Here is a 22,720-nt window from a genome sequence, read left to right on the forward strand (position 1 = left end):
TATTTGTCTAAGTTCAAGAAGTTAAAAGTGTTTAAAATATGGGGATTGTTTGGAGTGAATTTGTCTAACCTTTAGCAATATCTGGGATTGTTTGTCTCATCGATGTATTTTATTTTATATTTTGACCTATTATTTATTATCACCAAATTTACCATTACCAATGGCCGCAACAAGTTCATCGATGCCTCTTTTTCAAGTGCCGACAACAAGGTTGGCTTGGGCATGTGCATTAGAGATTCAGCAGAATTCCATGTCCGCTCAAAAATCATGTGGTTCACTCCGTTGTGTTTTGTTGATGTTGGAGAGGTGCTCGGACTTTATCATGCAATTCGGTGGATTCATGAACTTCAACTTGTAAACGTTGATTTCGAAGTTGACTCGAAAAGAGTAGCTGATTACTTCAGCAAAGGACGAGGAGATGTCACCGAATTTGGTTCCATAATGGATAGTAGTATCCAATTCTGTAGGTCGTTTTTAACAAACTCTCGTTTACTAGGAGGCAAGCAAATGAGGTTGCACATACATTAGCTAAGGCAGCCACATCTAGTTCTAGCTTCCGTACCTTTGATGAAATTCCAACATGTATTACTGAATTAATATTTAATGAAATGATATAAGTTACTTTCTCTAAAAAAAAAACAAGTTCAAAAATAAAAAGGTTTTAACTACCCTAAACTAAACCCTAAATCTCACCAGAAAAAGTCCTCAATATGAAAAGGAAGAGAAGAAATTCTCTCAAATCTTTGCAACAAATTATGGCTTCTTCCATAAAAACTAGATGCAAAACAATGGCCTCTCTGTCGTCTCGAAGCAGTTCCTCTCCATCACTAACAGTCTCCGATTCTCTCTCACTTTCTGTGAATCAACACTTCCTTTCCTCCCTCGCCTCCTCTAATGATTCACCAATCTCACCTCCCTCAACTTTAAATGCTCCTCCGGAAGTAACATCGACAAGCTCAACAAGCATTTCCGTCAAATCTCTCAGTTACCTTTGAAAATCTCGTCACTCTATCTCTCCGACCAAAGAACCATTCCCGCGAATGGGTTGCAAGCTTTCTCCCAAAATATTAGAACTTTGACCTCTCTCATTTGTTACAACATGATATTTATTGGTATCCCTCACTTGTTGCTCATCGCTGATTGCTTCCCCGATTTGCAAGTACTTGATTTGAATAATTTATACGGCATAACTGGAGAAGGAATTTGTCATGTTTTAAAGAGATGTTGTAACATTAGGCATTTGAACTTAGCTTGCTGTTCAAGAGTGGACCTACGTGGAATAAACTTTGAAGTTCCAAAACTTGAGATGTTGAATTTGTCAGAGACAATGGTTGATGATGAAACACTCCATGTGATCTCAAAGAGGTGTCACGGGCTTTTGCAACTATTATTGAAAAAAATGTTATCATGTCACAGATAAGGGAGTGAAACATGTGGTAGAAAACTGCGCACAACTTACAGAGATCAATTTGAGGTACTGCTTTCAACAAGAGCGGGAACTCTTGTCGCGTCAAGGATGCCTTGTTTGCTAGCATTCTGAAACTGCTCTACTTAAGTTTGAACGCTGAAGTGTAAGATGTTTATTGTTTTCGATTTATTTCTTTTAGAATACTTCTTGTTGTAACACACTTTTCTCTGCTGTTACTTTTCTGAATATATAAAATCAATAGAATCTCTACAGAGCATCTTTAACTACCTGCTTAAGCATTTTTCATTCATAAGATTAAATCTACCAACAAAGATGAATTTTGTAAGTAGTACATGTTGCACTGCTTTTAATGCATTTTTATGGTCTATTGGTTTTGGTGAGGACTTTCTTGTTTTAATTTGGATGGCCAGTTTCCTCAACCTGTTTCCTTTTGTCCTAATCTTTGTCAAGTTACTCTCTCCAAACAAAGTTCGGCTGTGTCCGGAATAGAGATGAATGGATATATTTGTGATGAACTGATTATTGAAAAGACCAATCTTGCTTTGAATTTCAACTGCTGATGCAAAATGACGATCATTCAATTTAAATGTTTTGAATTTTAGAAGGGTTTGCCATGCTAATAGTTCAAATGATGGTTCATTAGAGAATGTTTTCTCTATATGTTTCCCAAATCCTAGCTTCGATACCATCCACAAGTCATGCTTTTTCACCACAAGATTCATGTTACAATACTGCTCATTCATTATCAAGTGAAGAAGTTGCAGAAACTTGCTTGGATGACCAAAAATGAATTTATTGAACGGTTCCTTTGATTCTTTATCATTGTGTATTTTGTCATTTGAACTCAAATATATTTGTGCTTTGATTCCTCATCATCACATATAATAAAATTAATAGATATTTTATTCAAGTTCTCATACTTGTGCTTCTTGGTACATGCTTTCAGACACTACTAAAACGGATAGCAGAAATACTACTTAATGCAATATGGTTATGTTAGTACAAGGGACACTGTGCATGTATAGTTAGTTCACTCATTCTTTGATTAAATCAGCTGGTTACTTACCCGGTGATGGCGTTCATTTTATTGTTTCAGTGTTTAGCTTTTCACATTATTAATCCTCTCAGAAACAAATTAGCATTACTAATGTTTGATATATAGCTACGGTCCGATTTATATGAACCCTGATCTATAAAAAGAGTTTTGGATGAATAATAGATGCAGAAAAGATCTTTTCAAAACAAAAAATAAACTCAACTCGACTCGACTTAAAGAATTAGATCTCTTGAAAAACCGCTTGACATTGATGCCCAACTTTATTTCCACCTTTACTTCGATCCTAGTTTTTGGTGGTTGAGTGTAACGAAAGATATTAATCGATCCATCAACAATGTGGTTTGAAGTTAGTAGAACTGTGCATGATGTGCTTGAAATAAGACATGTGGAGAATATTGTATGGTTTGGTATCCATGAGAAATGAAGGAATGGATATATGAATCATACAGTTTCGAATAACTTTAAAATGTGACTAGGGAAATGCAGTAATCAAAACCTTGGGATTTCTATATATACTAAATTAAATGGAATTGATACTATCCCCAAAAGATTTCTATATATATCATCAATAAGTAAGTTACTCCATTCTATGTATTAGGATGCTAGCAAAATTAAAAACTCATCAAAGTACTAAAACTAAGACTGTCGATTGAATATTCACATAAACTCACCACCACTAACTGTCAAGGCACATAAGAAAATATCTATCAGTCCAATAAGAGTCATAGCAAATCTCCACTGGTGTTGGTTTTGACATAGAAGATGTAGCAGCAACATCTGTAGAGGTTCCATCAGAAGTATCATAAACTGCCTTCCCTTTCCTGCTACGCTGTGAAGTTGATATATCATCAGTAATTTGGGAAGGATGGAAATATTCATAGGTAATATCATGAGCTTCCTTCCGTTTCCCGCCATGCCGTAAAATGGAATTATCACCAGGCTTCTTTCTTGGCAAAAGTTTCTTCTTTTTTCCGTAATAGAAGTTGAAACCGCCATGGTTAAACCTTGAAGAAGGTTGTAACTGTATTCAGTTAGAGGAGAGAGAGAGAAGAGAATGAGAGAAGAAAGGGAAAATTGTGAATTCTCATTATTCATGAATAACAGTGATTACAAGTATTTATAGGCACATGCAAGTGCAAAGAGTAAGTGACAAGTGTAATGAGTAAGTGACACATGTCACTGACTTATAGGCTAATGCTAAACTAAGTGTAAACTGAGTAAAGCTTCAGTAGTAGAATATAACAAGCCTAAACAATACTCTTAACAGTCCCCCCTCAAACTGAGGGTGTTATCAAACACTCTGAGTTTGTTTCTGAGGTAGATGAATCTGGGTGTAGATAAGGGCTTTGTCAAAAGATCTACCCATTGATCATGAGCTGGCACATGAGAAACCACAAGAGTTTTGTTCAGAACTTTTTCTCTTACAAAGAAGATATCTAACTCCATGTGCTTAGTTCTAGAGTGAAGGACAGAGTTGTGAGCTAGAGAAACAGCACTCAAGTTGTCACAGTAAATTTGAGGAACCCTGCTAGGAACTTTCAACTCTTGAAGAAGAGACTGTATCCAAAGAATTTCTGCAGCAGCTTGAGCCAAGCTTCTGTATTCAGCCTCAGCACTTGACCTTGCAACAAGTGTTTGTTTCTTTGCCCACCAAGAAACAAGGTTAGGTCCCAAATATATACAAGCACCAGATGTGCTTCTCCTGTCATCTGGGTCAGAAGCCCAATCTGCATCACAGAAACCTGTGATTGTAATGGGTTCTGATGAAGAGGTTGCTTCAATAGTCAGACCATGATTGATGGTTCCCTTTAGGTACCTGAGGATCATTTTAACTGTTTTCCAGTGATCTTCCAAAGGGTTAGAGAGAAATTGACAGACCTTATTGACAGAGTAGGAAATTTCTGGTCTTGTAATGGTGGCATATTGAAGAGCACCAACTATGGACCTGAAGTAAGTAGCATCATGCACCTGATTAGAGCCAAACTTTGAAAGTTTAGTGCTGGATGCCAAAGGAGAGGCCTTACTATTTGCATTTTCCATGTTTGCTTTAGCCAGCAGATCCTTAATATATTTTGTTTGAGAAAGATGAAGTGAGCCATTGGGAGAGTGCTTGACTTCTATGCTAAGGAAATAATCAAGTGTTCCCAAATCTTTTAAAGAGAACTCTGAATTAAGTTGAGATACCAGATTCTTAATCACAGCTTTTGAGCTTCCAGTGATGATTATGTCATCCAGATATACTAACAAATAGATGCAATAAGTTTTGGTATGAAGAGTAAACAGAGAGGGGTCACATTTACTGGATTTGAACCCAAAACTAAGCACAGTAGCCTGTAATTTCTCAAACCAAGCTCTAGGGGCCTGCTTTAGCCCATATAAAGCTTTATGAAGCTTGCATACAAGTTGTTTGTCAGCTGATTCAAAACTAGGAGGTTGACTCATATAAACCTCTTCAGTTATGAGACCATTCAGGAAGGCATTATTGATATCCAGTTGTTGAATAGCCCATTTCTTTGTGACAGCCAGAGTGAGAATAGTTCTCACAGTTACAAGTTTCACAACAGGAGAAAAAGTTTCATTGTAGTCAAATCCATGTTGTTGGTGAAAACCTTTGGCCACAAGTCTGGCCTTGTATTTGTTGATGCTCCCATCAGGATTTTGCTTGAGTCTAAAAACCCATTTACATCCCACTGTCTGCCTATGTTCAGGAAGAGATACAAGGGTTCAGGTATGATTGTGCATAAGAGCATCATACTCAGCTTGCATAGCCTGCAACCACTCAGGACTTTGCATTGCTTGCTTATAACTGGCAGGCTCAATATGAGTGAGTAAAAGTGTTGGTTGAATTCTCTTTTGAACAATCCCATGTTTCCCTCTAGTGGACATAGTGTGAGTATTATGGGGATGAATGCGATGAGGAGGAGCATATTGTATGGGATGACCACCAACAGATGCAGAAGAAGTAGTTTTACTGCTATGGTGTGACTCAATGGATGCAGATTGATTTACTGAAGAAGAGGGAGACAGAGTAGTAATAGGGATAGGATTTAGAATAGGTCTAGGAGGAAGGTGATGATGAGATGATGACTGAGAGTTATGAGAAATATGAGGAGGAGTGGCAAGACTTTGAGGTTACTGACTAACAACAGAGTGATGAGGTGAGGAATGAAAAGACTGAGTACGAGAACCAGTAGCAGATGAGGGCATAGTGAAATTAGAGGGTGACTGAAAGTTAGCAGTAGGAGATGCTATGGAAGAAGACATCATAGAAGGAAGGAAGGTGGTTAAAGTGGGACTGGCACTTTGAGTGGCAGAAGATACATCATCAGAGAATAGTTCAGCATAAGGAAACCTATACTCATTGAAAATGAAATCCTTAGAGATAAACACTTTTCCTGAAGGATCAAGACATTTGTAGCCTTTATGAGTTGGTGAATACCCAATGAAAAAACACTCTTTTGAGCGAAATTCCAGTTTGTGATTGTTATAGGGTCTGGTAAAGGGGAAACAGGCACAGCCAAAAGACTTCAAGAATTTATAGTCAGAGATCTGAAGGTGAAGGATGAAAAAGGGTGATTTGTTACCAAGAACAGGGGAAGGTAATCTTTTAATGAGATATGTGGCTGTTACAAAGGCATGATCCCAAAAGCATAAAGGCATTTTAGCATAGGCTAATAGAGTAAGGCCAGTTTCCACAATGTGCCTATGTTTCCTTTCTACAGTCCCATTTTGATGGTGAGTATGGGGACATGTCAGTCTATGAGTGATACCTAAAGTGTTTAAAAATTGGGTTAAAGGGCGAAATTCGCCACCTCCATCTGTTTGAACAGATTTAATAGGGAGATTATATTGAAGTTCCACCATATTTTTGAATTTTTGAAATGTGAGAAGAGTGTGGGATTTTAGTTTAAGTGGAAAAACCCAGGTATATCTAGAATAAGCATCAACACAGGTTAAAAAATATGAATAACCTTCATGAGACTCAACAGAGGCAGGGCCCCACAAATCACAGAAAACAAGCTCAAGAGGCCTATTATAGGCTGTAGTAGAGGAAACAGATGGAAGTCTATGAGACTTTCCTAAGCAACAAGCTGAACAAAAATCAAAGGCATTTTTATTTGGTAAATGTTGATTACAAAGTTGCATTACATATTTGAGAGCCTCATGATGAGGATGACCAAGTCTGCTATGCCAAACTTTGTACAAACTGATATTGCTACTGCTAACACTATTGCTACTGGTTGAAGTGGACACACTTTCAACATTATTACATTGAATATGAGACAAAGGGAAACTAGAGTAGGAAAAGCAATTATTAGCATGACACTGAGATTTGTGAGAAGAACTGGAGCAGGGAGAGTCAGCAACAACCCTGGGCACCGAATGTGAGTCAAATTGGTAGAGCCCCTCATCACCAAGATGCCCTGTTAGAAGGATTTTAGAAGAATCCTAGGATTTGACATAACAGATGTTAGGATGAAATTCAAAGAAAACATTGTTATCTTTTGTAAATTGACTGACACTGACAAGATTTTTAGTAATGGAAGGAACATGAAACAAATTATGAAGTTTAAGAGTAGTATGGGGAGAAAAGGGAGAAGTAAATTTCAGTGAGCCAATAGAGTTAACAGGCAGACCTTGACCGTTACCAATGTGAACTTGGTCAGAACCTGATAAAGAAACTGCATCCATGAGGTTGGTGGCATCAGGTGTAACATGGTGCGTAGCACCAGAATCAGGGTACCAGCCAGTGTTAAATGAGTTGGAATTAATAGACTCATTACCAATCAAATAAGCCTGTGGAGGTGAGGGCCTGATATTACCAAATTGAGGAGGAAAGGAGGATCTAGGTGCAGCACCAGATGGTGTTCTCTGAGTAACACCTTGCATCCAAACATTAGGTTGAGGTGTAGCACCTTGCATCCAAAAGTTAGGGTGAGGAGTGTACCCAACAGAGGAGCCAGGTCCACCAAAGTTACCACCATAAGCACCATAACCTTCATATTGAGGAGGAACAGAGAGTCTATGATAGCAGATACTAGTATCATGACCAACCTTATAGCATATTTGACATTGCACTGAGCTTCCCCTTCCATAATTGCGTCCTCCTCTTCCTCTGTTGCGTCCTCCACGAAAACCTCTACCTCTGGAACCATTTCTGCCTCCATAGTTAGGATTAAAATACTGAGAAGCATGCTGATTTGGAGGAATAGTTTGATTCTGGTCATAGTATGAATCAGCTTGAGCCTGATTGTTACCAAACTTTCCATCAGGAATAGCAGATTGAGTGAGATGAGCAGAAACGGAGTCTCCAGTTAGAGCTTTCTTGAACTTGTCATTGCGAGCCTCTTGTGTGAGTAACTGAGATTCCAATTCATCCAAAGAAATTATAGCAGCTTGACTATTCACAGTTGCAACAACAACATTGAATTCCTCAGGTAAAGCTTCCAACACAACTTCAATTAGGTCACGGCGTGAAATTGGATCTCCAATAGACATTAATGACTCAGAAATTGTACGCACACGAGCAATAAACTCAAAAATTGAGCGTGTGCCTTTGGTGATTCCACGAAGCTCAGAGCGAAGCTGTCTTGAGCGAGTTCGCATTTGTGTATAACAGTAAGTATGAATCTCATCCCATACCTGATGCGAATGTCATAGATGAACGAAACGCAAAAGAAGAGAAGGAGAGATAGTGGAGAGGATCCACGTACAGAGCAGAGAATCCTGTTCCTCCCAATCGGTGTACGCCAGATTCTCGGTACCGGCTTCGCGCGCCGCGTCGGAGAGGAAAACCGGTGGGATCTGCGGCAAAACGACGTAGGGCACCATTTTTGTACCGCGCAAAATGCCTTCAACCTGTTGCTTCCACTGGAGATAGTTCGTATAGCTTGACAGATACGACTTGTTTGAAGGTTCGCGAAGTTGCCGCAGTGACGCGTGGAGCTCCATTTGTGTTCATCGGAGTTGCAGTGTTGTTCGTAGGTGAGGAAGACGAAGACGAAGCGGAAGCCATGGATCTACGAAGACGAAGCAGAAACTATGGATCTGGATCGAGAAAAAAAATGCTCTATGATACCATAATAGAAGTTGAAACCGCCATGGTTAAACCTTGAAGAAGGTTGTAACTATATTCAGTTAGAGGAGAGAGAGAAGAGAAAAGAGAGAAGAAAGGGAAAATTGTGAATTCTCATTATTCATGAATAACAGTGATTACAAGTATTTATAGGCACATGCAAGTGCAAAGAGTAAGTGACAAGTGTAATGAGTAAGTGACACATGTCACTGACTTACAGGCTAATGCTAAACTAAGTGTAAACTGAGTAAAGCTTCAGTAGCAGAATATAACAAGCCTAAACAATACTCTTAACATTCCGGTCTGCTTCGTATTCCAAGCGATGTGTTCGGACTTCTGTGAAAATCCGTCATAGGTTTTCATCAAAACTTGGTCATTAATTTGATCATTGCACTGGTGTTTCTCCCTTTCAGGTAGAATTTCCATATCATTCTCAATCAACCGATCAAGCATTGCAAACTCAGGCAGTTGAGAACAACCTTTTGAGCGATAGAAGGCCGACAATTGGGCAAAAGCACTTACAAACTCGAGTCTATCAAATTCAGTAAGTGAGGACTGAGCTAATGATTTAACAAAATTGACAAGTTCCATGTTCAAAAGATGTCGCATCATTAGCATTTAACTTTGTGTTCAGCTTAGGAAGCGCTTGTCCGAGCATACAAGGACAAGACAGGCCAAACTCAACGCGCCTTGAGGCCTCTTCTAAAGCACAATCAACAGCATGGCGGAATTGTTTCAAATCGCTCTGTTTCTCCATTTGGGAGAAACGTTTATGAAATGGCTTTATCATTGACACATCATTCCAAGCAAATGTTTGATCACCAAAATATGCTATCAGGTAACAGTTTCCCTTACGGCGCCTCTTTGCCTTCACTGATGCAACTGAGGGATCATATATCTGACCAGGCCACCAAGAATGTCCCCTAACCTTTCCCCAGACTAAATCAGATACACGGTAATTAACATCGGAAAACATTGATTCCCAAGGCACCCTATCCTCTTGTGTGTTTTTGTTTGAATTAAGATCAAAACCTTGGCAATCATATTGAATATTATTCGGAATACCTGCTCCAAAAATACTGATGTTTGTGGTTTGGTCTTGAATCACATTTAGTTGTGCATCTGACAGAAAGCTTGACTGTATCAAAGACTCTTCTGCTTTGACATCAATGCCTTCCACATATCGAATTCCATCCTGTAATTGGTAGGTTGCAACATCTGAGACACGAGAATCTTCAGAATCATCTTTAGTAACACCGTCATCCTCCACAACTGCACTAAAATTCGCCAAAGCAACATCGTTCTCGTGCTTGTGCTCAGTCACATCATCTTCAACTCGTTGAACCTCATTACTCAATGCAATTTTCCCTACATTCTGACACTCCTGTTCAATCTGAACACCATCATTCAATTCAAAAACTAACCCTTGATCAGACTCTGCACCTCTATCAGAACATTGAATCACACTTTTCTCATCTTCAATCTTCATCAACCCACATGAAAATTTTCCTACTTTCCCACCACACCCTCCATCATAAACATCAAACATTCTTGAACAACTAGTTCTTTCAACATCACAGATTAGGGTTTCAGAACAAGAGAGACCAACGTTAACATTAGAGACCTTATTATAGAGTTAAACCCCAAAGCCTCATTCTCATGATGATCAAATAAAACAGCATCAGCGTTTGAATTCATAGCCATTATAACAGAAAACCACATATAACACAGAACACAAACAAACATGTGCATGCATTCATGCATTCATATTTGAAACCTTTACAATAATATAACAGATAATATGAAGGATGAGAAATTCTAGCCTGTTTTTGAAACAAAGATAGAGACTTTGTTGTTTGTTTGAGTTGAGTTGGGTTGTTTGAAGAATGGTTACTTTTTTTGTTGTTGAGAAAATCTTGTTACGTTCTTTCTTTGAATATAAATCTTGGTGCTTTCTTGGTATCAATTCACTTATTATTATTGATGTCGTAAATATGAAGATTATATTAATTTGTTTTATCAGAACTTGTCTCTATATCTGATTCAGAATTAGTAATTCATTATTATTTATAAATATATTATGGGTTAAATATATTTTTTCTCCCCATAAATATTAAAACTTTTTCGTTCTAGTCTCCTAAAAAATTTCTTCGACTGTCTCTTAAAAATTTTCCGTCAACACTTTTGGTCCTTGGTTTGAAGTCCGATCATGTGTACAAAAGCTTATATGCTACCTCTGAATTTGGTAATAAAAAGACTTGCCAGCAACTAGCAGAAATGACAACACCTTCGATATCTCTCACCACAACACCAATACTCATCCTTTGAGCTGACTTTTGGGATGTGATCCAATCTCGACCCATGCTAAGCGTGAGTGTGGGTGTTGAAGTTGGTTTTGAAGTTGTTTGTAGTTTGTTATTTGTCCACATTGCTCAGATTTCTGGATTGTTGAGTGTATATGTTTGAGTATGTTCATCATTTGAGCTAGCTAATTTTGAGATGAGATTCAAGCATATTTAACAACTATTTTATTTTATCTCATTTTCAACAAATGGGTGATATATATTGTATGGTCCAAATTATATAGCTAGCTAATTAAGGTCTTTGATAAGAATTTGCGGATGAAAAATAGATGCTAAAAAGAGCTTTGCTCTCTTCCAACTCAACTCGAATTATACCTTCAAAAAAGAATGCAACTAGAATTTTAGGATTAGATTAGATCTATTGAAAAACCAGTTGAAATTTATTTGCAACTGCATTTATCTTAGTTTCTAATTAACTTCTTTCAAACTGAAACTTTATATCTGCTTTTTGACAAAAGGAAACATTATATTTGTAGTTATCTCTTATTTTTCAATGAGTAGGAATCAAACAAAGTATTTCAAGATTTTCAACATTTTACACATATTATGTATTATCTACTTGTGCTATAACTTTTTTTATAAACATCCTCTCAGCAAAAAAAAAAACTTTGATATAAATTCAAAATAAAAACTATTTGATTTAATAAAAAATATTACTAAAATAAATTAATATTTATCATTTAAAATATATTTTGGTATATTTCATTAATAACTAATAGCCAATAAATTCACAAAAACAATAGACCAACAAACGGCGATTGAATCTATCTATCAAAACATGACAAAAAATAGTTCAAATTCTATTAGGACAGAAGTTTAGATAAATCATGAAACATATTCTATATGGAGGAAGCCTATAGGTACAACCAAAACAAATATATATTTAAGAATCGAACAATGTGGTTTGAAGTTAGTATGCATGCTAGCCAAATTAATAACTGACCACTAATTGTGAAGGCATCGATCAAATAAGAAAATATCTATCAGTCCAATAAGAATCATAGCAAAGCTCCACTGGTGTTGGTGTTGACATATAAGAGGTTACATCTGAAGAATCATAAGCTGCCTTCCCTTTCCTATCATCAGCAATTCGGGAATGATGGAAATATTCGAAAGTAGTATCATGAGCTGCCTTCCGTTTCCAGCTGCCACGCAGTGAAATTGAATTATCATCACCATCCTTCTTTTCTCCCTTTAGATTCCAGCAGGAGTTCTTATTATCTGACATTAAATCTGAAAAATAATGTTTCTTCTTTTTGCTGGTCAGCTTTGTCTTCCGAGTGATCATCATGTGCTGGGGCTTTTGTGAAAATCCTCCGTCATAGGTTTTCATCAAAACTTGCTCATTAATTTGATCACCGCACTGCTGTTTCTCCTTTGTATCATTCTCATGCAACCGATAAAGCATTGCAAACTCAGGCAGTTGAGAATATCCTTTCGAGCACTTACAAACTTGACGACTGAGCTAATGATTTAACAAAATTGACAGCACTGGCTCGGAATTTATGGGAGAAGTGGCTAAGAAACGAATCGATAACAGGGAGAAGAGAGAAAAAAAAAATTCTCAATAACTGAATTGAATTCTTTGGTTTGGATGAAGAGTGTGAGCTCTCTATTTATGAGAAATTTTTAGAAGTAACTTATATATTAGATCTCATATAAAAATATTTTTTATTAAGTACTAAAATATCTCATATTGATACCAAAATATTTTAGATCAAACACCAAAATATTATCTCTCTATTTATAAAGAAAATACACATCTAATTTGTGAGAAGCTTTGAGAACAAGTAACTCACCTATTAAATCTGATACAAAACTATTTTTTATTGAGTGCTAAAATATCTCAGATTGGATGCCAAAATATTTTAGATCAAACACCAAAATATTATCTCTCTAATTATAAAGAAAATTCACATCTAATTTATAAGAAGCTTTGAGAACAAGTAACTCACATATTAAATCTAGTACCAAAATATCTTTTATTAAGTATCAAAATATCTTAGATTGGGCACCAAAATATCTCAATTACCAAAATATTGCAGATCAAGCACACCAAAATATTTTAGATTATGCACCAAAATAATTCTGATACGTTTCAAAATATTTTTGCAAAACTTGAGGATTACAAAAACACTTTCAAACATTTAAATTAATTATTTTTGTTAAAAAAATGTTTATGTTAATTATTTCATTTAACATTTTCGAAAAAATAGTTCTATTCTTTGATACTTTGAAAAAAAATAGTTATTCCCTACGTCCCATATTATATGTGATCTAGTTGACTCTGTCACACGTATGTCAATACACAATTTTAAACTTAAATATCTTTAATAATCTATTAGAAAAAATTATGAAAATTTGATATTTTAAAAATATTCATCAAGACAAATCCAACAATATCTTATATGTTATATTTTGTCTTTATATACTAGTAAAAAAAAAGGATCAAAGCATGTATTGTGACCAGTACAAATTTTTAAATTAGGTCATTTAAAATGGGACGGAGGGAGTATATTCTTTATATGCTGAGCTATGATTTGTACAAAATCTCATGACAAAAACTCGCATCCTCTAACAATTTAGTTTAAAATTCTAGATGGTGGTGTTAAATGACTTTTGAGGGTAGGACTTTCTTCATCAATCTTCTTCCCCAACAGAGGGGATGGTACTTGTAGAGACATGTTAACGCTCAAATCAGTAAGTGTCATGGATATGTGAGATAATCTAGATTAAAATATATGTTTACCCGGACCAATGTCATAAGAGCATTGATAGAGTGGGTTTAGGGTTTTTGTCCTTGAACATTTACTCAACTGTTGTCAAGGGACAATTGTGAGTAGATTATGAGAAGAAATCGTTGGATTCAGTCTGAATGGCTCACATGGCCTCACAGGTGCAAACCAGAGGATGCCTACAGGCAGGCCCGACCCTTGGCAAGCTCAAGGTGAGCTATGGTGTCGGGCCTCACAATTTTAGGAGCCTCAATTTATTTATTTATTTATTTTTAATATAGCATCCAAAATTGTTAAGTATATATAATAAAATATAAAAAATCAATAGATCCTTTGTAAAGGTTTGGTCGTAAAATAGAATGCATTTGGGTCTTTGGTCTTGAGGTCCAGTCCCGAGCATTTGTGTGAATTTGAACCAAATATAAAAGTCTCAATTACATTCACAACTATTAGGCCATTATAATTTTTTTTCTACATTTCAGATTTATCTATGAATGTAGAAAACTACTATATACTTTGATTTTTTTTGTCATTTGTTTCCATTAACAGCACAAATTAAATCTCAAACATTTAGTATTTTCTCCTATTGTTTTACGTTTAATCATGCATGCTAGTACTAATTTGCTACTACTTTTCCCGATATTAGTACTAGTTTGTCACTATTTAGAGAGCAAAGACACTTTTTTAAGCAAGAACAACCAATATACTTAAGATCCATTTTGCACTAAACAAAGTGATGATTCTTTTTAAGTTTTTGGCGTTTCTTTCTAATTTGAACCCAATTTTTAATATTAAAATAATTAGTGGTTAGTGAAGTTCAACACAAGTTAGTTAGTTCCTCCCATACAAACTTACTTTTACTTAATTTATAAGAATGACTATTTTTTATGTTATTTACAACTTAAATAGATGATTACTATTGCTTTTAAAAAATCTTGTTTTTTAATTGGAGGACCGTTTTTAATATTTGAACATGACCTATGATTTTATCGGAACGGCCTAGTCTACGGGTGGTCTTTCTGAGCCAACTACAATTGGTACACCCAGATCCAATCAAGATTTGGGTCTTGACCTAGATCGGAACAGTTGCCAATAAGTTAAATTAGCAAAAACAAAATAGCCTATAAGTAAAACAATAGTCCTCCTGCCAAAAAAAAATAATAGTCCAACAATGATTGTTGAATCATAACGATTCGCTATCATTTGATTAAGTGGTATTTTTTGCGCTAATATAAACGACGTTTTATATGAAATTTTGATTTAGATTAAAATTATAAATAAAGATTTATAACTTATTAAATATAAGAAACTCATCAAACCATTTTATCTATTGCAACACACCAGCAATATAAACAAAATCTCATCCTTTTATGTATAGCATGCTAGCCAAATTAATGACTCAACAAAATACTAAACTACGTCTCTCAATTGAATATTCACATAAACTGACCACTAATATTGAAGGCATCGATCAAATAAGAAAATATCTATCAGTCCAATAAGAATCATAGGAAAGCTCCACTGGTTGTGGTGTTGACATAGAAGACGTAACAGCAGCTTTTGTAGATGTTACATCAAAAGTATCATAAGCTTCCTTCCCTTTCCTGCCATACTTTGAAGTTGAATTATCATCAGCAACTCGGGAATGGTGGAAATATTCGAAAGTAGTATCATGAGCTGCCTTCCGTTTCCTGCCACGCCGTGAAATTGAATTATCACCAGCCTTCTTTTCTGGCGTACATTCGCCCTTTAGAGTCCAGGAGTTCTTCTCTGACAAATGTTTCTTCTTTTTGCTAGTCAGCTTAGTATTCTGAGAGATGTGCTGAGACTTCTGTGAAAATCCTTCATAGGTTTTTATCAAAACTTGCTCATTACTTTGTTCGTCACACTGCTGTTTCTCTATTGAAGGCAGAATTTCCATATCATTCTCATTCAACCGATCAATTATTCCAAATTCAGTCAGTTGATAATAGCCTTTGGAGCGATAGAAAGCCGTCAATTGGGCACGAGCACTTACAAACTTGAGTCTATCAAATTCTGTAACTGACGACTGAGCTAATGATTTAACAAAATTGACAAGTTCCGTCGGTTCAAAAGATGTCGCAACCTTAGCAGTTAATTTGGTCTTCAGCTTAGGAGACGCTTCTCCGGGCATACAAGGACAAGACAGGCCAAACTCAACACGCCTTGAGGCCTCTTCTAAAGCACAATCAACAGCATGGCGGAAATTTTCCAAATCGCTCTGTTTCTCCATTTGGGAGAAATGTTTATGAAATGGCTTTATCATTGACACATCATTCCAAGCAAATGTTTGATCACCAAAATATGCTGTGAGGTACCAGTTTCCCTTACGGTGCCTCTTCGCCTTCACTGATGCAACTGAGGGATCATATATCTGACCAGGCCACCAAGAATGTCCCCTAACCTTTCCCCAAACTAAATCAGATACATGGTAATTAACATCGGAAAACACTTCTCCAGCAATACTGAGTTCTGTGGTATGGTCTTGAATCACATTTAGTTTTGCATCTGACAGAAAGGCTGGCTGTTTCAATGACTCTTCTGCTTTAACATCCATGCCTTCCACATATGGAATTCCATCTGAGACACGAGAATCATCGGAATAATCTTTAGTAACAACAAAACCATCAGCAGCTTTTAAAACACCGCCATCCTCCACAACTGCGCTAAAATTCGCCAAAGCAACGTTTTTAGCCTCATCTTCATTCTTCACCAACCGACATGAAAATTTTCCTACTTTCCCATCACACCCTCCATCAACAACATTAAAACCTGATGTGCCATTGGTTCCTCCAACATCAGGGATTAGGGTTTCAGAAAAAGAGACACCAACGCTAATATAAGACCTTACTATAGAGTTATTCCCCAAAACCTCATTCTCATGATGATCAAATAAAACAGCATCAGCATTTGAATTCATAGCCATTATAACAGAAAAGTACCTATAACACAAAACACAAACAAACATGTGCATTCATGCATGCATTCATACTTAAACTGAATAATAATAATAATAATAATAATAAAACAAGATCATACGAAGGATGAGAAAATCAAACCTGTTTTCGAAACAGAGAAGACGTAGACTTTGATTGTATGTTTGTTGGAGGTTGTGAATGTTGAAGTTGTTGAACTGAATGAGAGTGAAGCGTTAAATATATGAACTGTGTAACAAAATCTTAAGGGATTTACAGAAGAGTGTACTGCACAGGATTTAAAGAAGCATAGTTTAGTTTGTTTCAGTTTCATAACAGAAAAAACGGACTTGTACCGAGATATTAGCTTATTTTTGACAAAATATAAATCTTTAGATTTGGTGGAGGATTATATTTTGATTTTTTTTTTATTTTGTTACAATCACTGTATTTGATTTGGTTCAAAATTAGTAATTCATTATTTTTCTATGTCGGTGTAACATATAAAGAGAATAAATCTCCTCTCAAAAAAACGAATAAGAGAGTGTTATTTAGGTTGGATTTCATGTACTATTTTATCCTTTGGATAATGTTATTTAAATTATATATGTTATAAAATTCCAAAAAAAAATAGGAACTACCCCTTATCTATCTTCATCACATTAAAGGAAATACATTTATTTAGGGTGCATTTATTTATTTTTTTGCCGTTTTTACCATTCATTTAAAATATTCTATTTACTATTTTATCTTTTTTATAATATTATTTAAAGAGAATAGATCAAATTAATACTATCGTTTAACTTGATAGAAATTTTTAAAATTTGATCGTTGAATTGTAAGTTTATATCATATAGATTTATAATATTATTTAAAGAGAATAGATCAAATTAATACTATCGTTTAACTTGATAGAAATTTTTAAAATTTGATCGTTGAATTGTAAGTTTATATCATATAGATCATTCTTGTAAATCTTTATGAAAATATAAAATCATTTGATATGCTATTAAGATACATCAAGATTAACGGTGTTAAAGGTGCACAAACAATTAATCTTTATGTATCTCAATAACATATCAAATGATATCAGATCTTTGTAAAATTTCATGAATAATCTATAGAATTTTTAATCTATATGATATAAACTTACAATCCAACAGACAAATTTAAAAAATATGTATCGAGTCAAACGATATTGAGCATTGTAACATTTTTTTTAAGAGGATAAAATAGGATATATTACTCAATCAAAAAGTTCTTCCTAGCACAACGTGTAACAGGAAAAGAACCAGAGTCACAGACATATTTACAAAGAGTGGGAAACAAAACAACAAAAACTAATAAACATAGGAAGAAATAACATTAGCCTATGTCCAACACAGTGAACGAACTAAGCCACCAACCATGGTAGTTGAAAGAGAGATTATGAATTTTCGTCCTCAAACCACAAAAAAAGAAAGAGACTTAATCTTGTCAACAATCTGATATGTCGAGCCATGTTTACAATTGAATAACCTGTTATTTCTTTCTTTCCATATTTCCCACGCAATAGCATACCAAATCAGATGCATAATAGATTGCCGCACCTTCGAACAATTGCCACCAACAAAACAAAATTGATTGAGATAATCTGCAAGCACCCTTGGGAGAACCGAACCGACACCCAACCATCGATGAATAATGTGCCAAACCTCCCCAAAAATATTACAGTGTAAAAATAAATGAGAAGAAGATTCTATCGAGCCATAGCCACCAATGCACAATCTAGCCTCAGAAGCTATAACTCCACGACGATACAAATTATCCTTAGTCGGCAAACCTATCACGGAACAGACGCCAAGCGAAAAGAACAACCTTCAAAGGAATATCCTTATGCCAAAAAACCCTTGTAGAAACCGAAGTGTCAATATGATGATGATGAGTTAGGATTTTATAAGCACTCCAACCAGTGAAATCATTGCTCGATTCCATGTTCCAAAGCCACATGTCCTCCTTATCAACCTGCAAATTCACATTTTGAAGTAATAAATAGAGTTCCCCCACCAGCTCCTCCTCCCACACAAACAACCCCCGCCTCCATTTCCAAGCCTCACCTTCCTCCCCCCATCCTAACTGACACATATCAAACACAAACACCTCCTTAAACAACGATAAATCAAACAATCTGCTAAACCTTTTCCTAAACGCCACTCCACCAACCCAAACATCCGACCAAAACATAGTTAACTTCCCATTACCCACCGCACGTGATTTTCTTCTTAATGGGTGGGGTGGAGCCTCATGTGATTTTCTTCTTCTTTTTTTTAAAAAATAAAAATAAAAACAGATTTTTTATGTTGGCGAACACATGGACTTGCCACATCATTAAAATTAGTCATGTAAGTGTTTTTCGTAAAAATTGCTCAAAATATGCACGGGACTGGCAAATGCAAAAGATGAGTAAACTTAAGGGGTCAAAATTCATCAATTGAAATTTGGAGGCCAACATCAATCAATTGTAACACTTGGTGGGTCAAAAATAAATAAAGATAATGATCTAATTTGTATTAGTTTCAAACTTATAGAAGTTTATGAATAAAACAAAAGAAAATTACACTCACATCTCTTAAGTTTTCTGTAAATAACACTCACATCCGCTCTAGTTAAAAACTTACACTAACCTCCCTTATTTATTTAACAAACTTACACAAACTTCCCTTGAATGATAACATTGTTACTTCTCTGTTAAAAGAAACTTGATTTCTACAAAACTATTTGACAATAAGCTATATGATTTCTCAATTGCTCTCCCGTTGCTGAATTTTTGTCTCACTCATTTCCCCTTTCTCCACAACTTGCTCTAAAAAAAAAAGCAGTAATTTTTTCTAGTTTTCTGTGTTTGAATATACCTAATTTTTACATAAATAAATTTGGTGGTTGAAACTTGATTTAAGGAAAATGATAATTTCAATTTGTTGAGCTAATTGAATGGTGTGCAAGTGCTGCTTTAATCTTCTATCTTATTGTTCAAATCACAAATATAATTATTGCTTTGTTATCCAAGCTCTTAACCAATTTATCATTTTCACAGAATAATATGAATCATGTTCAGTTGTTCTTTATATAATATTTGCTTTTTTGGATTAATGAAGTAAGAGACATAATATTTCGCACTAAATTTCTTGTATGTCATAGGAGTAATGTCTAAATGATGCAATTTCAGTGATGAGGCAAACACCGTTAATGTATAAGGAAGGTGAGTGTTTTATTAAAACTAGAAGGGGTGAAAGTGTTATTTAAGGAGACCTCAAGAGAGGTTAGTGCAATTTGCCATTAAAAATTTAAAACAACCTTATAATCCTACAATTGAAACAACAACAAAAAACATTATAAACTCACAAATGTTTATGGAAACTAATTGTGGTTAACCATTCTTTATATTATCTCAACATTATAAACTCAACATGACTTCAACTTTGGTAGTTTGCTGTCATCTTTGGAAACTAATTTTAAGAAACTGAGTCCAAGACTCTTCAACTCCAAATTCCTTCATCTGCCATATAATAAAACCGGTTCCATGTAAATCATGATAAAAACACAAGGAGTCCATCAACACAGAAAGAGTTGGCTGAACACATGGAACTATATCAAAACCCTGAGGGGCCATCAACTGACGGTATGTCTCGGTACTCAAATCAAGTGAGATGATCATAAACTGGTTAAGAGTAATAAGTTTCCAATCAATTTGATAGTCATATTGGAACTTATTTTGAATGGCCAACCAGTTAAGAGTCCCACACACATACACACCATGTTTGATACCAATATGTTCATAGAATTTTGGGGCACGATAATTAGGAACCATGGGTAAACATTCAATATTTCTCCGAACATTATCACCAAAACTCAAAACTTTCACCTCGTTAGTCTTTAGATGGAACACCACAATTTTATAAGTGTCAATTGCATTGTTGTCAAAATCCCGACTTAAATCCTAAAATCCAAGATTTTGCGACTTTCTTCACCTTCAACGACCTAAATCCATAATAGAATTCTTAAATAGGCAAAATCCATCGATTTTGATTGCGATTTTACGATTTCTTATAAACTACGTCATTTATGACTATATACCATTTATAACATATATTTGGTATTATTATTTTTTGGTAAAGTCCATTGTCATACCCCAATTTTTGACCATTTTTTTTTACAAATTTTAGTCATTTTTTTGGCCGAGGAACTTCGTCGTTTTAGACGAAATTTCGGCAGAGAGGTATTTTAAAATACCTCATTATTTGGTTACCTACAGTTTTACATTTTTATTAATTCATTTATCTTAGCTTCATTATTTTTAATTTCTCTTTAATTAGTTTCCTTTTTATTTTATTTATTTGATTCCATTTTTATTAGTATTATTTACCCTTAATGTCACGTTTTTTAGTTTCCTTTTAGAAGTGTTTTTGTTCTATTTTTCTTATATGTCCTTTTTAGTCCATGGTCCAAATTTATTCAAGTATGATCCAGCCTTCAGCAAGGGTACAAGTGGTCCAATCAGAGACAGACACATCATCAGAATACCTGCAAACCCTATTTTTACACAGTATAAATACATCATTAATTGCAGTCACTGTGGACAGACTGACACAGCCGCACAAAATTAAACCCTAATTTCTCCATCTCATTTACTTTTTCGGATCAAACACAAAAGCCTCAAGAATATTCAAACCTTTTTCCAGAAAAATGAAGAACACATGAATTTCAAAAACATTTTCCACAATCATCAAGAAACTCCAAACACAAATCTAAACTCACGAGTATCATAAAACCATCACGTAACCATCTTTCCTTCTTTTTCCTTCGAATCAAATTCACCAACGACCTTTACCATCACCGTAAACAACCTAGCAGCAACTTGAATCGGATTCATAACACACAAGTATTTAAATCGAGTCTCACACTCACAAGTTTCACACCAGCAGTAACAACAACAAGCAATTTCTGAATCGCAACCACCTCAATACACAACTAATCTGATTTCAACAACAAGCTCAGAACAGAATCAGTGAAAGAGAAGAAGTCGTATTCGCGGATACAGAGAGAAGGAGTCTGTGCTGTACAAAATCGGAATCAGAGAAGAAAGGAGCAGATCGAGTCCGAAACGTGAAAGAGGAACGAAGTGCTTTCTATCGACCGATCCAGAAGGTAAGTGTTGAAGTTTGTTCGTATCTTTGTTCTTAGATCTAGTCCGATTTGGTTATTGTTTTTAAAATTTTCTTTCAGAAATGAGAAGAGGAGAGAAAAGGATTTTGAAAACTGTATTTAGATTTGAAGTCGGAGCAATTTTAGTGGTTGCCGACGGCGGCGCCGCCACCTTAGGGTGGTCGGCCACTGCGCCGGCGTTTTTGGCTTAAACGGAGAAGACGAGTCTGGTTTCAGACTCTATCTCTCTAGAAACGACTTAGAGAGAGAGAAGTGTGTGGAGTTATATGGTTTTTTTGTTGAGTTTGATTTTATATTGATTTTTGTTTGAATAATCCCATGTATGTGTGTATGCCTGCTTTCCATGCTCTATCGTGATCTAAGCCATCAGATCTGGATAGTTCCAGGATCTGATGGCTACTGCTTGATCTCTTTTTAAATCCTATGTGTGTGTTTCTCTATGGTGCACTGTGTACTGCTGTTTTAAGAACTCTTTGATGATTGATTCGTTGGCTGTGATGATTTCTTATGGAATCAGATCTGGACCCTTTGATTCATTTGATGGTCTAAATCGATCCTGCCTGAGCCAAGTAGTGACCCGCCTCTTTTGGTCTGGTTCGACCCATCCAGTGATTTTGTGACCCGAACCGGCCTGGATTTTTATGTCTGGGCCCAAGTTTATGCTAAGGGCTTTACTGTCTTACTTATTTCACCACTGTTTCCGTGTTTTACACCTCTGGTCACTTAAATTTTATTTTCTTCAACTCTTCAAAATTTCATACTTTGATTTAATCATTTACATACTGTTTTTTTATTGTGTGCTTTATTATTCCGTTTTTAACTCACGCATACTTAACTCATTTTTTTGTGTTTTTGTTCCAAGTTTTTTATGATTTAATCTCCATGGCTTTTTTATTTTATTTTTGCTTTAAATTTCATTTTG

The 22,720-nt window shown here is 35.4% G+C and overlaps 2 protein-coding genes and 1 pseudogene across 2 annotated transcripts; all 3 read right to left on the bottom strand.

Annotated features, from left to right (window-relative positions):
* Positions 1-8,817: 8,817 nt before the first annotated feature.
* Positions 8,818-10,266, bottom strand: LOC146951573 (uncharacterized; annotated as a pseudogene).
* A 4,839-nt stretch (positions 10,267-15,105) lies between these two features.
* LOC146951574 (uncharacterized) lies at positions 15,106-16,743 on the bottom strand. Its single transcript, XM_085747585.1, has one exon. It carries the CDS (start codon positions 16,653-16,655, stop codon positions 15,132-15,134), a length of 1,524 nt encoding a protein of 507 aa, XP_085603711.1. The 5' UTR covers positions 16,656-16,743; the 3' UTR covers positions 15,106-15,131.
* Positions 16,744-18,405: 1,662 nt separating this feature from the next.
* LOC146951575 (uncharacterized) lies at positions 18,406-18,819 on the bottom strand. The gene has a single exon (XM_085748755.1). It carries the CDS (start codon positions 18,817-18,819, stop codon positions 18,406-18,408), a length of 414 nt encoding a protein of 137 aa, XP_085604881.1.
* Between the last annotated feature and the right edge of the window lie 3,901 nt (positions 18,820-22,720).

The sequence above is a fragment of the Medicago sativa genome, chromosome 2, assembly GCF_051527215.1.
Source record: "Medicago sativa cultivar Bolivia chromosome 2, Bolivia_mono, whole genome shotgun sequence".
In the NCBI taxonomy this organism is placed as follows: domain Eukaryota; kingdom Viridiplantae; phylum Streptophyta; class Magnoliopsida; order Fabales; family Fabaceae; genus Medicago; species Medicago sativa.